The sequence below is a fragment of the Euprymna scolopes genome, chromosome 40, assembly GCF_053919585.1.
Source record: "Euprymna scolopes isolate OS-2025 chromosome 40, ASM5391958v1, whole genome shotgun sequence".
Taxonomy (NCBI): Eukaryota; Metazoa; Mollusca; class Cephalopoda; order Sepiida; family Sepiolidae; genus Euprymna; species Euprymna scolopes.
In genome coordinates, this window is record NC_136521.1 from 24280088 (window position 1) to 24293220 (window position 13133).

General features: G+C 35.8%; 1 protein-coding gene across 1 annotated transcript; it reads right to left on the bottom strand.

The window, feature by feature from the left end:
• Positions 1-11119: 11119 nt before the first annotated feature.
• LOC145265345 (uncharacterized) lies at positions 11120-11533 on the bottom strand. Its single transcript, XM_080121111.1, has one exon. It carries the CDS (start codon positions 11531-11533, stop codon positions 11120-11122), a length of 414 nt encoding a protein of 137 aa, XP_079977237.1.
• Between the last annotated feature and the right edge of the window lie 1600 nt (positions 11534-13133).

Here is a 13133-nt window from a genome sequence, read left to right on the forward strand (position 1 = left end):
ATCCGCGCATGTACATTAAAAAATATTTGTAAAAGTGAGAAGTTATCAGTGAATGATTTAGTTTTTTTTTTTTAATTTATTTATTTTTTACATTAGGTCCACCTCCACAAATGTTAAGAACGGCTTTCAGAATAGACACCCTCAACCTCTCAATGTTAACAACGGATTTTGGAATAAACACCATTGGGGGGGGGTATTTATAAAAAAAAAAGTCGATAAAAGTCGTCATTTAAAAAGAAATTTAAAATAAAATGTTTGTAAAAGTGAGAAATTATTAATAAATGTTTAGTAACATTTTTCGGTGCTAATGCAGAGAGTGATCTGCGGCTGCGCTATTTTTTAAATCGTATTTCCACGTTTAATTAAAGTTTTATGATATGTTTTTTTTTTCATTCAATTGCAAGGTTAAAGTACAGAATAGGTACAAAACACCCTCCCTTCCCCATGTTAAGAATGGCTTTTTAAATAATAACGTTATTATTTCAGCATGGATCACTCTCTGCATGAGTACCCATTTTTCTTTTAATATTCATTGTGATAATTAAATTGATTGACTTACCGAGGGTGGCTCGGTGGGAAGGGAAAGACACTCATGGCTGTGAACGGGCCGGCCTGGTGTTTGTTAATGAAGAAAATAGGATGTCTATTCCTTATAGCTTAAATAGACATTCCAGTCTCGTTTCAATCTCGCTGAACGAGAGATTGAGACTATAAAAACAGTCACCTTTGTAGGCTTGTTGCTGTTCTAGTTTTTGTTCTTGTCGTTGTTAGAGATCTATCAGACCGGTACGTACGACAACTGTTAACAGCGCGTTATATTTACAAGAATACGTTTGCTTGTAAGCAACGAGGTAATTTTTCGTTGCAAGTTAAACGTCTTTTCTCCCCCCCCCCCACTCGTCGGTAGGAAATATCGACATCATAAGTAAAACTTTTTTCTAAATAAATAAATGTTTGTAAATGTGACAAATAATCGTTTAGTTACGGCAACGTCAGTAAATAAAATATGTTACGTGCGGGGTGGGGTGGGGGACTGAGGGAGCGACTATTATTTTTTTCTGCTGGTCGCCATGGAACTCAACGCCCAAGGAGTACAAAAATGTAATTTTTTTTTTGTCAAATAAATAAATTTCAAGCAATTTTTGCAATAAATAATAGATAGCAACTTCGTTAATTTTACGACTCGCCCCAGCATATTATAAACAGTAAACACCCTAACTTCCACATGTTAAAACGGCTTTCGGAATAAACACCCCCAACCTCCCCATATTAAGAACGGCTTTCGATGTTTATGGAAGGGAGTTTTTTTGGGTTTTTTTTAACATGTGGAGGTTAGGGTTTTTATAATACGTTGAGGCATGTCATAAAAATGAAACAGTTTAGAAAAAAGTTGAAACAAACTTTTTTATGTAAACAATACCGTGAAAAGAAACTAAACAATCAAAACGTAATGTTTCATGAGTGAAAAGAACATGAATTTTAAAATTAAAAATTGCTAAGTACATAAATGAATTTAAATTTTTAAAATATGGGATTATTATTATTATTATTATTATTTCTTTTTTTGTGCTAATGCAGAGAGTGCTCCGGCTCCGCGCTATTTTTTTTAAATCGTATTTCCACGTTTAATTAAAGTTTTATGATATGTTGTTTTTTTTTTATTCAATTGTAAGGTTAAAGTACAGAATAGGTACAAAACACCCTCCCTTCCTCATGTTAAGAATGGCTTTTTAAATAATAACGTTATTATTTCAGCACGGATCACTCTCTGCATGAGTAAGTTTATTCGCAGTAATGGCTTACGAAAATATATTTATTTTATTTAATATTTCAATAATTCGCGAGGTAAATTTATTTTAATAACATAAAAACATACCTCGACTCTAAAGATGGGTTAGGTGAAAATACAGTACTCATGCAGAGAGTGATCCGTGTTGTAATAATAACGTTAATATTTAAAAAGCCATTCTTAACATGGGGAGGGGAGGGTGTATTTTAACCTTACAATTGAATAAAAAAACATATAATAAAACTAATTCAACCTGGAAATACGATTTAAAAAATAGAGCGGACAAAAAAAAAAAACTGTACTTTACCAACCAATCTTATATCGAAAAAAAAAAAAAAACTCAAAGAGCAAGCGACAAACTTTTTTTTTTTTGGCCTTATATAATAAAGAAAAAATGTGTAAATTAAAAAATTTGGAAGATAAACAAATGAATTATGTTTTTTTTTTACTTATCGAGTTAACAGAAAATGAAATCTTTCGTCAATTCGTGGCTGTGAAATGAATCGAACCGGAAGTTCAGTTTTATCAACAAAGCAGATTCGCACTAACGGTTAAAAAAATATATTTATTTTATTTAATATTTTAATAATTCACAAGGTAAATTTATTTTAATAACATAAAAACATACCTTGACTCTAAAGATGGGTTGTCTGAAAATTTCAAATAAATTGGTAACGTAGAAATATGGTTTTATTTGTTTGTAATGAACCAAATTTACATTTTTATATATATAGATTTATTTTGAAAAATGTTTTACTTATGAATATTAAAAGAAAAATGGGTACTCATGCAGAGAGTGATCCATGCTGAAATAATAACGTTATTATTTAAAAAGCCATTCTTAACATGGGGAGGGGAGGGTGTTTTGTACCTATTCTGTACTTTAACCTTGCAATTGAATAAAAAAAAACATATCATAAAACTTTAATTAAACGTGGAAATACGATTTAAAAAATAGCGCAGATCACTCTCTGCATTAGCACCAAAAAATGTTACTAAACATTTATTAATAATTTCTCACTTTTACAAACATTTTATTTTAAATTTCTTTTTAAATGACGACTTTTATCGACTTTTTTTTTAAATATCCCCCCCCCCAAATGGTGTTTATTCCAAAATCCGTTGTTAACATGGAGTGGTTGAGGGTGTTTATTCTGAAAGCCGTTCTTAACATTTGTGGAGGTGGACCTAATGTAAAAAAATAAATAATTAAATAAATTTAAAAAAAAAACGAAATCATTTACTGATAACTTCTCACTTTTACAAATATTTTTTAATGTACATGCGCGGATGAACAAATTGCTGAATAGTGCGAAAACAAAACGTTTTTGTAATAAACTTCGGGATAATTTTTTGGGTAAATATTTACATTTAAGTCCACCTCCACAATTTTCTTTTCTAAATGACGACTTTTATTGATAAATAAATTTACTTCTCTGCCACGGGCACTGAACCCCTCCTTTTTTTTTTAATAGTATTTTCGGGTGGGTATGCTGACAACAAATATCAGTTAAATTTTGCAAATAGCCCCCCCCCCCTCCAAAAGTGGTGTTTATTCCGGAAGCTGTTCTAAAGATGAGGAGGTGGGGGGGGGTGATTATAAGGTTGCCCTAATCTAAAAAAAAAAACAAAAAAAACAAGTTTTTTATGCGCACATAAGCAACTATTTTTTTTATTAACTTTTTTTTTTACTTTTTATTTAAAAATTAGTAAATTTCAATGAATAGAATAATAAATCATTTATCATTAATATGTGTTTTTGGTTTTGTGTTGAATGAAACTTTTTTTTTCATTACAACAATAATGAACGAATTTAAATCTTCCGGCATGCGTTTAAGGGTTACGAAATTATCAATAAATCGTTTAGTTACTAAGCCAACGTCAGGACCTTTCACAGATGAATATATCTTCATTCCATGCATTCCTATGATTCCACCGGATACATCATTACACTTTAGGAAATTGCACTTTCCAATTTTATTGTCATTTGCAATAACCAACAACAAAGCACAGGGAACAATCTTTACAATTGTGGGCCTTACAGTTACACACTGACTGTTGTTTCACATGGACAATGTATGTTATGTATTCAAGAGTCACCAAACCGGAAAATCTCTATATCAGCTTAGAAAATGGAACAACAAAAACTGTGTACCCATGCAAAATGGAAAATTAAACCTATAAGAAACATGCTTTTTCTCATTTTGGAACTTTTTCCATTGCGCCAATTTGAGCCACAGCAACGCGTAGCAGGGTACAGCTAGTATATATATAAATATATATATATATTTTATATAATACATAATATATATTTATATTATATATATATGTATAATATATATATATATATATATATATATATATATATATATGTATTATATATCAAAAATGGAAAATATTACAATGAAGCCCTTAAAAACTCGGGATACAATTCGCAAATTAAATTCGTAAATAAAAATGATAGTAACATAAACTGCATTGAAAATAAACCTATTAAGAGCGTAATAACATATAATATGGCAATGTCTTCCTGTATGCGAGGTAAGAAAAATGACCAAGAGACAAAAAAAGATAAAACCAAACCACAAATATTAGATAATAATACAAATAAACAACAAACCAAAACCCGTAAACGTAAGAATAGACATAAGGAGACCCTATGGTTCAACCCTCCATATTCCAAAAACCTAGAGACAAACATAGCCAGAGAATTTTTTAAAATATTAGATAAGAACTTTAAAGCCCCCCATAGATATAATAAAATTTTCAATAAGAATACAATCAAAGTCTCTTACTCTACTATGCCTAACCTTCATCAAGAAATAATTAGCTCTAATAGTAAGAAAATTAATAAGCTACAAAATACAACTATACAAAATATATCAGACTGTAACTGTAGAAGACAAAATAAATGTCCCCTACAAGGCTCTTGTAAAATTAAAAATGTAATCTATAGCTGCACAGTATCAAAAACCCCAAATCTACATGAATCTTTTAACAGCCATAACTCAACTACCAGATTAAATAATGACACCAACTTAAACCAATCTACCGATCAATTACAAACCAACCCACCATATAATAATCCAGCACCAGACCTAACGGAAAATAATCACAATAAGCAAGAGGCAATATATTTTGGTTCCACATCTGGCCTAATAAAACATAGAATTTCAACGCACAAATATTTTTTTAAAAATAACTCTCTGTCAAACCAAACTACTCTATCCAACTATATTTGGCAACTTAAAAATAGCAATATTCCTTTCAACTTGAAATGGCGAGTAATTGAATCTTGCAAACCATATAAACCAGGAGATAAATTCTGTGCACTATGTACAAAAGAGACCCTAAAAATTTTGAAATATGAAGATATAAAAAAAATGCAACCACCCTATTAAATTCAAGACAGGAACTAATCTTCACATGCAGTCATAAACGTTGGTTTAAATTTAATAAATATAAACCACCTTAAATCATTAAAAATTACTTGTTAGTAAAAATAGATTACAATTTTTTATTATTCTGTAATAAATTAAGTTAGACTAATTATCCCCCTTACATCCTTTAATTAAAGAAAATATGACTAATTATCCCCCATTGCATTATTCAATTATACAAATAACATTAACCTAAAATTTCTTTCGAATTATAAACCGTGGCGTCTTTAAATCAAAAGTATGCTAACGGAAATAAATTATTGCACAGGCATTCTTCTTAAAATTTATCATTTAATAAGCTGAGAAGCTATAGCAAACATCTATATTAATACTTTAACCATAGTTCCTGATTTCAAAAGGCGAAAAATTAAAAGGTAAATATATGTACCTATGTTTTTATGTATATATCTGTATATCTATGTATATGTATATGTATATATGTGTCTATTTTTCATATATATGCATGTATATATTTGTGTATGTGTGTATGTATAATATAGTACTTAAACCAAATTTATATTTTACTCTATTTATTTCTATCTCTAACCCGTATTAATTTTCTTATCCATACCTTTATTTTAATTTTTTCCAGATACATCTGCCTTACTTTTAATGCTAGGTTTATTTATGGTGTCTCTCACATTTAATAAAAACCCTTCACAATATTTGCTGACGAGGAAACCTTGTTTATTAAAAAACTATATGTAATAATTATTGTCCGTAACTTGATGTCTACCGCAATAAAAACACTGTTTTCCGAAACGATCGTACAAATAATTGATTTTGTTGTTGTTCCTTCTTATGAAACGGATTTTTAATTTAATTATAATTTGATTTTTAAATTATCAATCACATTACTAAATATTAAATTAGCTCTAGGATATTTAGCTATCGAGCTTATTATATATCTAAATTACAACGAGCACTTTTTCTTTCCTGTATTTTAATTAAACTAGTAATTTCACTATTACATTAAAATACACTCAGCTCTTTAGACTATTGTTCTAATCTTCTTTAAATTATACATATAATATATATATATATAATATATATAATATATATACATATAAATAATATATATATAATATATATATATATATACAAATAATATATATATAATATACTAGCTGTACCCTGCCACACGTTGCTGTGGCTCAATTTGGTGTAATGGAAAATTCTAATAAAAAGAGAAAATGCATGTTTCTTATATTCTTAGTACAGCAATCCACTCCAAAAAGTCAAAAAAAAAAAAAAAAAAAAAAGCGAAAATGAAAAAAAATGTTACTCTTGCAGAAATGGATCCTGATCCTCGGGATTACCGTCAATCATGGCTTGGGCTCGACCAACAAGCAGTGGATAAAGCTGAACGTAGCAAAACTGTTGAAACGCTAAATGTTTTTGTTTTTTTTCTGTATACAAAAATGTGAGTTAGTAATTGATATTTGAGTGATGGGGGAGAGTTACTATACACAGATTCGAAAAAGTTGTCAAAAACAAATAAATGAAAGGTAAGGTAAGTTATGTTTCTACCTAACTGGATAATTGTTTAGTGTTTTTATGTAATGTAAAATGTTTAATCGGCTCGAAAAACAGAAATGGTTGCAGACTCTGTTGAATATGTTAAGTTTGGGAAAGTAAGTTGAAAACTAAAAACTATACAATACAGTGTCAAAAACCTACCGAATATTTGTTACCATAACATAGGCTGACATAATCGGTGGGTTTGTGACAGTATTTTGTATAGTTTTTTAGTTTTAACTCACTTCCTCAAACTTAACGTAATCAACAGTGTCCGCCACCATTTGTATCTTTCAAATACACCGATAAACAATTTTTCAAGCCGACTAAACGTTACATTAAATGAAAAGGGTTTGTATTACTAAACACAGATACAAAGAAGTTGTCAAAAAATAAATATATTTTAGTGGGGTAGTTGTACCCCAGCTAATTATTTATCTTTTAGAACCCTCGATAAAAAACGACAAACTCCTTTTAACATTAAACATTTGCAAGTATTTATTCAACGGGATAACAGTGGTGGAGCTCAAGGTTATTGAGTCAGGTCCAAGTCGGACTGTCGGTGCTGGGTGAGGAGGAGAGGAAGGTGTGTCTTCGTTCACGGCTCTGTGCTGACTCTTGGATGTCCCCTGCACTCTTTTTGGGGACAGTAGGATCAATGCGCCCTGCCTGTCGATTGGCCAGTCTATGACCGAAGGACTTACAGGGAAGCATTGATCCGTTAAAGAGTATAGTTCATTAGGGGGGGGGTTGTTACATCACCCCCTGCTTAGGCGGAAAGCCGATAAAGAAGAAATGTAGCAGTTGTTAAGAGAGAAAAAAAAATGTTCACAAAAGTTGTTTTTTATGAGAAAATGTTCTTGCTTTTCAGTGAAAAGCTGGGTTTTCATGCTGAGGATGAAGAAAAAGGATTTTATTTTATTTTTTTATAAAAGAAGAAAATGTCTTTGTGCAAAAAAAAATTTTGTGTGAGGAAAAAAAATTTTTTTTTTTTTTTTATATATATAAAGTCTTGCACAACTTCTTTGGCCAATGCACTCTACGACCACTACGCGTGGTAGTAACGTAGTTGTCTGCATTGGGAGTACTTGCTTCAGGTGTATGTTGATGATGCATGTATGTAGGGGGAATGTGTGGCTCTTGCATTTTCGTGTCCAGAAAGGCTTTTTTTATTCTGTCAATAGAGACAGTTTCTCTTTTACCACTGATGTCTATGGTGAAAAGTTTGTTAGTACGTGAGAGCACGCGATAAGGACCGGTATAAGGTGGAGTAAGAGGGGCTTTCACAGAGTCCTTCCTAAGGAAAACATGAGTCCAAGACGAAATGTCCTTTGGGACCGAAGATTTTATGGTCTCTTCCCTAGTATGCATAGGTGGGAGCTTATTGAAATAAGCTCGCAGTCTGTCAACGTACAGAGCTGAATCCATTTGTGCAGACTCTATCGGGCTCAGCATTTGACCTAGCAATGATAGAGGTGCACCATGAACTAGTTCGGCTGGGGAGTATCCCAGGTCCTCTTTAATGGCAGCACGACAGCCTAAGAGAACAACAGGTACGTATTCGTTCCATCTCTGTTGGTCAGGATAAGCACGTAGTACAGCTTTTAATTGGCGATGGAAGCACTCTATCATCCCGTTCAAAGCTGGGTGATAGCTTGTCGTGCGAATACGTTGGATCCCTAGAATTCTGGAAAGTTCCTGGAATAGTTGGGATTCAAACTGTGCACCATGATCCATGGTTACAGTTGTGGGAACTCCGTAACGCGATATCCAGCCTGATATAAGGGCTCACGCTACGGACTCAGCCGAAATGTCTGTGAGGGGAATGGCCTCAGGCCACCATGTGAAACGGTCTATGCAGGTCAGGAGGTAAGTAAATCCCTGACTGACCGGCCATGGTCCAACCAGATCTATGTGAACTTGGCTGAACCGAGCGTCTGGGGTGCTGAATGTTCCTAGGGGTGCACGGATATGCTTGTGCACCTTTGACTTTTGGCAGGATACACAGGAACGTGTCCAGGCAGTGATATCACGCCTCATATTTGGCCAGAAAAATCTAGCTGTAATCAGCTTCACTGTGGCTTTGCATCCAGGGTGTGCCAGATTGTGTAGGGTGTCAAAAACAACTCTACGATGAGTCATTGGAACTAGTGGTCGAGGTGAATCCGTTGCGGTGTCACAAATGGTCTGTGTGTCTGAAGTGGGCACAGGCAGGTATGCGAATTTGCAAGTTGCAAATTCAGGTGACGACGGATCCAAAGTGTCCAGACTTGGCTGGTCTAGGGTCATTTGTGGCGAGTTTCACGGGGAGAATATTTGTCCGGCTTAGCACGCAGTGCGTATGTAAGCGGACGGTGATCGGTGTAGATCGCGAATTGACGGCCCTCGAGTGAATGTTGGAAGTGTTTCACTGTGAGGTACATTGCTAGGAGTTTGCGGCCAAACATGCTGTAACGTTGTTCTGCCGGTTTCAGCTGTCTCGAAAAGTATGCGAGAGGTTGTAATTGTTGTTGGTGCTGCTGTTGCAACACTGCACCTACAACTGTGCCTGATGCATCAACGACCAGAGAATACTGGGCATCAAGTACGGGGTGTGCAAGTAAGGATGTCATCGCTAGCTTTGTTTTCACTTCGTTGAACGCTTCTAGTTGGACCTCATTAAGTGAGATTTGCTCGTTTTTCTTCTTCCTGTTGCGTAACAGGTCGGAAAGAGGAGCTAGAAGATCCGCACAGTGTGGGATGAAACGTCTGTAATAGTTCAACAGACCAAGAAAGTGTCTTAGTTGGCGAAGTGAAGTAGGTGGTTGAAGGTCTTGTAGAGCCTTCACCTTTTCTGGTAACGGAGATATACCGTCTGGGCTGATAATGTGGCCCAGGAAAACTAGCGACGAAGCACCGAAAACGCATTTACCAGGGTTAATCCTCACCTGGTATTTCTGAAACCGTTCAAACAGTAGGCGGAGGTGAGTGACATGTTCCTCAGGTGAGGCGCTTGCCACGAGAATGTCATCTATATAATTATAGACAAAGTCTAAGTCACACACTACTTCGTCTATGAAGCGCTGAAAGGTACTAGCCGCGTTTCGCAAACCGAAGGGCATAGTTAAAAATTCAAACGCTCCAAATGGAGTTATAACCGCAGTCTTGGGTATGTCGGCTGGATTCACCGGGATCTGATGGTAAGCCTTAACCAGATCTAGCTTAGAGAAGGTCTTACAACCATGCAGCGAGGAAGCAAAGTCTTGAATGTGTGGGATTGGGTAACGATCGGGTACCATCATGGCATTCAGTTGTCGGTAGTCCCCAGTCGGACGCCAATCCCCATCACGCTTAGGGACCATATGCAAAGGGGAAGCCCATGGACTGGACGAGGGGCGAATTATTCCCAGCTGTAGCATATGGCTAAATTCTGCCTTTGCTGCCTTAAGTTTATCAGCAGGGAGGCGGTGTGGTCGTGAGAACACAGGTGCACCTGTGGTCTCAATATGGTGCTTTGTTGAGTGAGTGGGTTTGCTGACCACAAAATTTAAATTGGTCAATTCTGGGTACGCTTGCAGTAAAGTCTGGTATGGGTCATCAGACGCAGCAATGAAGAATACCGGGCTGATAGCGGGGGTGTTTGTTTTTACCCCAGAGACGGAAAGTTCCGTATTAGCATCTATCAGCCGACGTCTTCGCATGTCCACTAATAGGTTAAAGTGGTGCAGAAAGTCCGCGCCTAGTATGGGGTACGGTAAGTCGGCCACCGTGAAGACCCACGTAAAGTCTCTCCGTAATTCCAAGTCTAGAGAACGAGAAATTTGACCATATGTGGGGATTGCCGAGTGATTTATCGCTTGCAGTGTGATTGGCGATACTGATGGTTTTTTACCGAGGAGTTTTAGCGGCCATATGCTGCAAGCAGCTCCCGTATCAACCAAGCAACGTGCCTGGGATAGCGAGTCTATAATAAAATAGGCACGGTTTGTGTGCATACCCGGTGGAGAGCTTGCCGTGCTCAAGTCCCCAGACCTAAGTTTTCCTGGTTCGAAAACGAACAGGGCATTGTGCACCTCTGTGCCTCTGCTCCAAAACGGCTATGGTAAAAGCATAGCCCTGGCGTGTTAGACTGGCGGCGGCGATGGGGAGATGGTGCGCGACCTCGGTAGCGGTGTCTGGACGATGGTGATCTAGTTGCGTTTAATTTTTTCACCTCTTTGGTGAGACGCTCAATAGCGTCAAGTATAGCCAAAGACGTGGCGTCTCGGCTTGCATTCCCAGTCGCAGCAGCGTGTGTAAAAACTTCAGCCTGTGGCTGAGGGATCGCAGCGGTGGTAGGTCCCCTAGAGAATTCCATCACCCTATCCACCGATGCTGCTATGGTATCTACAGATTACTTCTCAATCATAGGTGCCAAAATTGCCTTTACTTGAGATGGCAGCCTCGAAATGAAGAGCTGCTTTATAAGGGCACTGTCGGTCGGGACGTCTTCTGCCAGTTCTCTCATTCTACGGAGTAACTCCGTTGGCATACGATCCCCTAAAAGTTCGTCATGGACCAACGTTTGGAAACGCCTCTCTGCTGAGACTGACGTTTGGAGCAGCACCTCCCACTTTATGCTTTCATAGGTAGAATTAATGGGGGTGTTAGTTATCAAATCCTTGATAACTGGTGTCAACGATGCGGGGAATGCACTGAATATGTGCAGCTTTGTCTGCTCCGATACGTTGTTTGCCAAAAAATGTGATTCCAATTGGGCAAACCAAACTCGCACGTCGCCAGCAAAGGCAGGCAATACGGTGGACATGTTTAACTAACAAAAAAAAGGAACAGACCAAAAAAAATTCAGTTATCCGACTTGAAGGATAATGCCAAAGAAGCACGAGAAATATTGGAAGTACTAAAAATAAAAAATAAAAAATTTAAAAAAATGAAGAAATATACTTTTATGGGTCCCTTCTGGGAGGACCGAAAAAAAAATCTATTCTAATAGGAAAAGGAACATTTAAGCCGAAGCACGTGTGCCGGGGGGTATTTAGAAAAGGTATCGAACTGTACGTAATAGGAGAAAAATTTTTTTTTTTTTTTTTTTTAAACAATAAAATAAATTGATAGACTATGCTTTTTCTTTTTTTTTTTTTATATTTCTGGTAAAAGAGAAAAACTATGTGTGTGTGTGTGTGTGTGTGTTTTTTTTTATATGAAGCAAGTACTCACGTTGGTTTTTTTCTTTTGCTGGCCGGGGAAGAATATCCGTTTAAAACATTTTTAAGTTTATATATGACACGTGGTGTTTGAACTGTATGAATGTGTCTAGCGGGGATGTTTTTTTATTTTTCTGTGGGGGAACAAAATTTCCGGTGTTGTTGAATGGTTTTCGGTAATAAGTATTTGATTTTTGGAAGATGATTTCGGTTTTTTTTTTGGTTTTTTTTGTTTTTTTGAAATAGACTTCTTTCTTTGCGAAAATTATGAGGTTAAATAGAGTTATTCTAAAAGAAAGAATATCCTACGGGAACGTTAATTAACGGTTCTTAAAGTGTTTTCTTTTTGAAATGTCTTTTTTTTTAATTAAAATATTCTCTATGGAGAATATCAGGCCGCTTTTTTTTTTTTTTTTAGTTTCCCTCGTTTGCAAGCCGCAGACACTTTGACGCCGATACTTTTGACGTGTATGTGCGTTTCGGAAGTGCGGGAGGGGCCACGTGGGATTTTTTTAACACGCAAAGAATTGTCCGTTTTTTTTTTTTCTTTGGTTGGTTAAAAAAAATTCTGTTTCTTTTTGTGCGAATCCCTTTGAAGAATTATATATATATATATATATATATATATATAAATGAAATATTATTTCTTCTTTCAGTCTGTAGTTTTTTGTTTGTTTTGAGTGTTCTCCGTAATTTCTTTTTGTTTTTGCAAATGTTTGGAAGGAAGTTTGTACGTTCTCTTTAAAAAATATTCTCTTTTGTTTGAGAAGTTTTTTTTTTTTGTTTTTAACGAGGAGCGTTCCATCGGGTCACCATTTTTAGTGGAGTAGTTGTACCCCAGCTAATTATTTATCTTTTAGAACCCTCGATAAAAAACGACAAACTCCTTTTAACATTAAACATTTGCAAGTATTTATTCAACGGGATAACAGTGGTGGAGCTCGAGGTTATTGAGTCAGGTCCAAGTCGGACTGTCGGTGCTGGGTGAGGAGGAGAGGAAGGTGTATCTTCGCTCGCGGCTCTGTGCTGACACTTGGATGTCCCCTGCACTCTTTTTGGGGACAGTAGGATCAATGCTCCCTGCCTGTCGATTGGCCAGTCTATGGCCGAAGAACTTACAGGGAAGCATTGATCCGCCAGAGAGTATAGTTCATTGGGGGGTTGCTACAATATAACAAATAAATGTTATCAAAGGCAAGAAAA

Excerpts from the sequence above, each read along its gene's own strand:
- LOC145265345 (XM_080121111.1), bottom strand. The coding sequence starts at position 11,533 with ATGTCCACCGTATTGCCTGCCTTTGCTGGCGACGTGCGAGTTTGGTTT.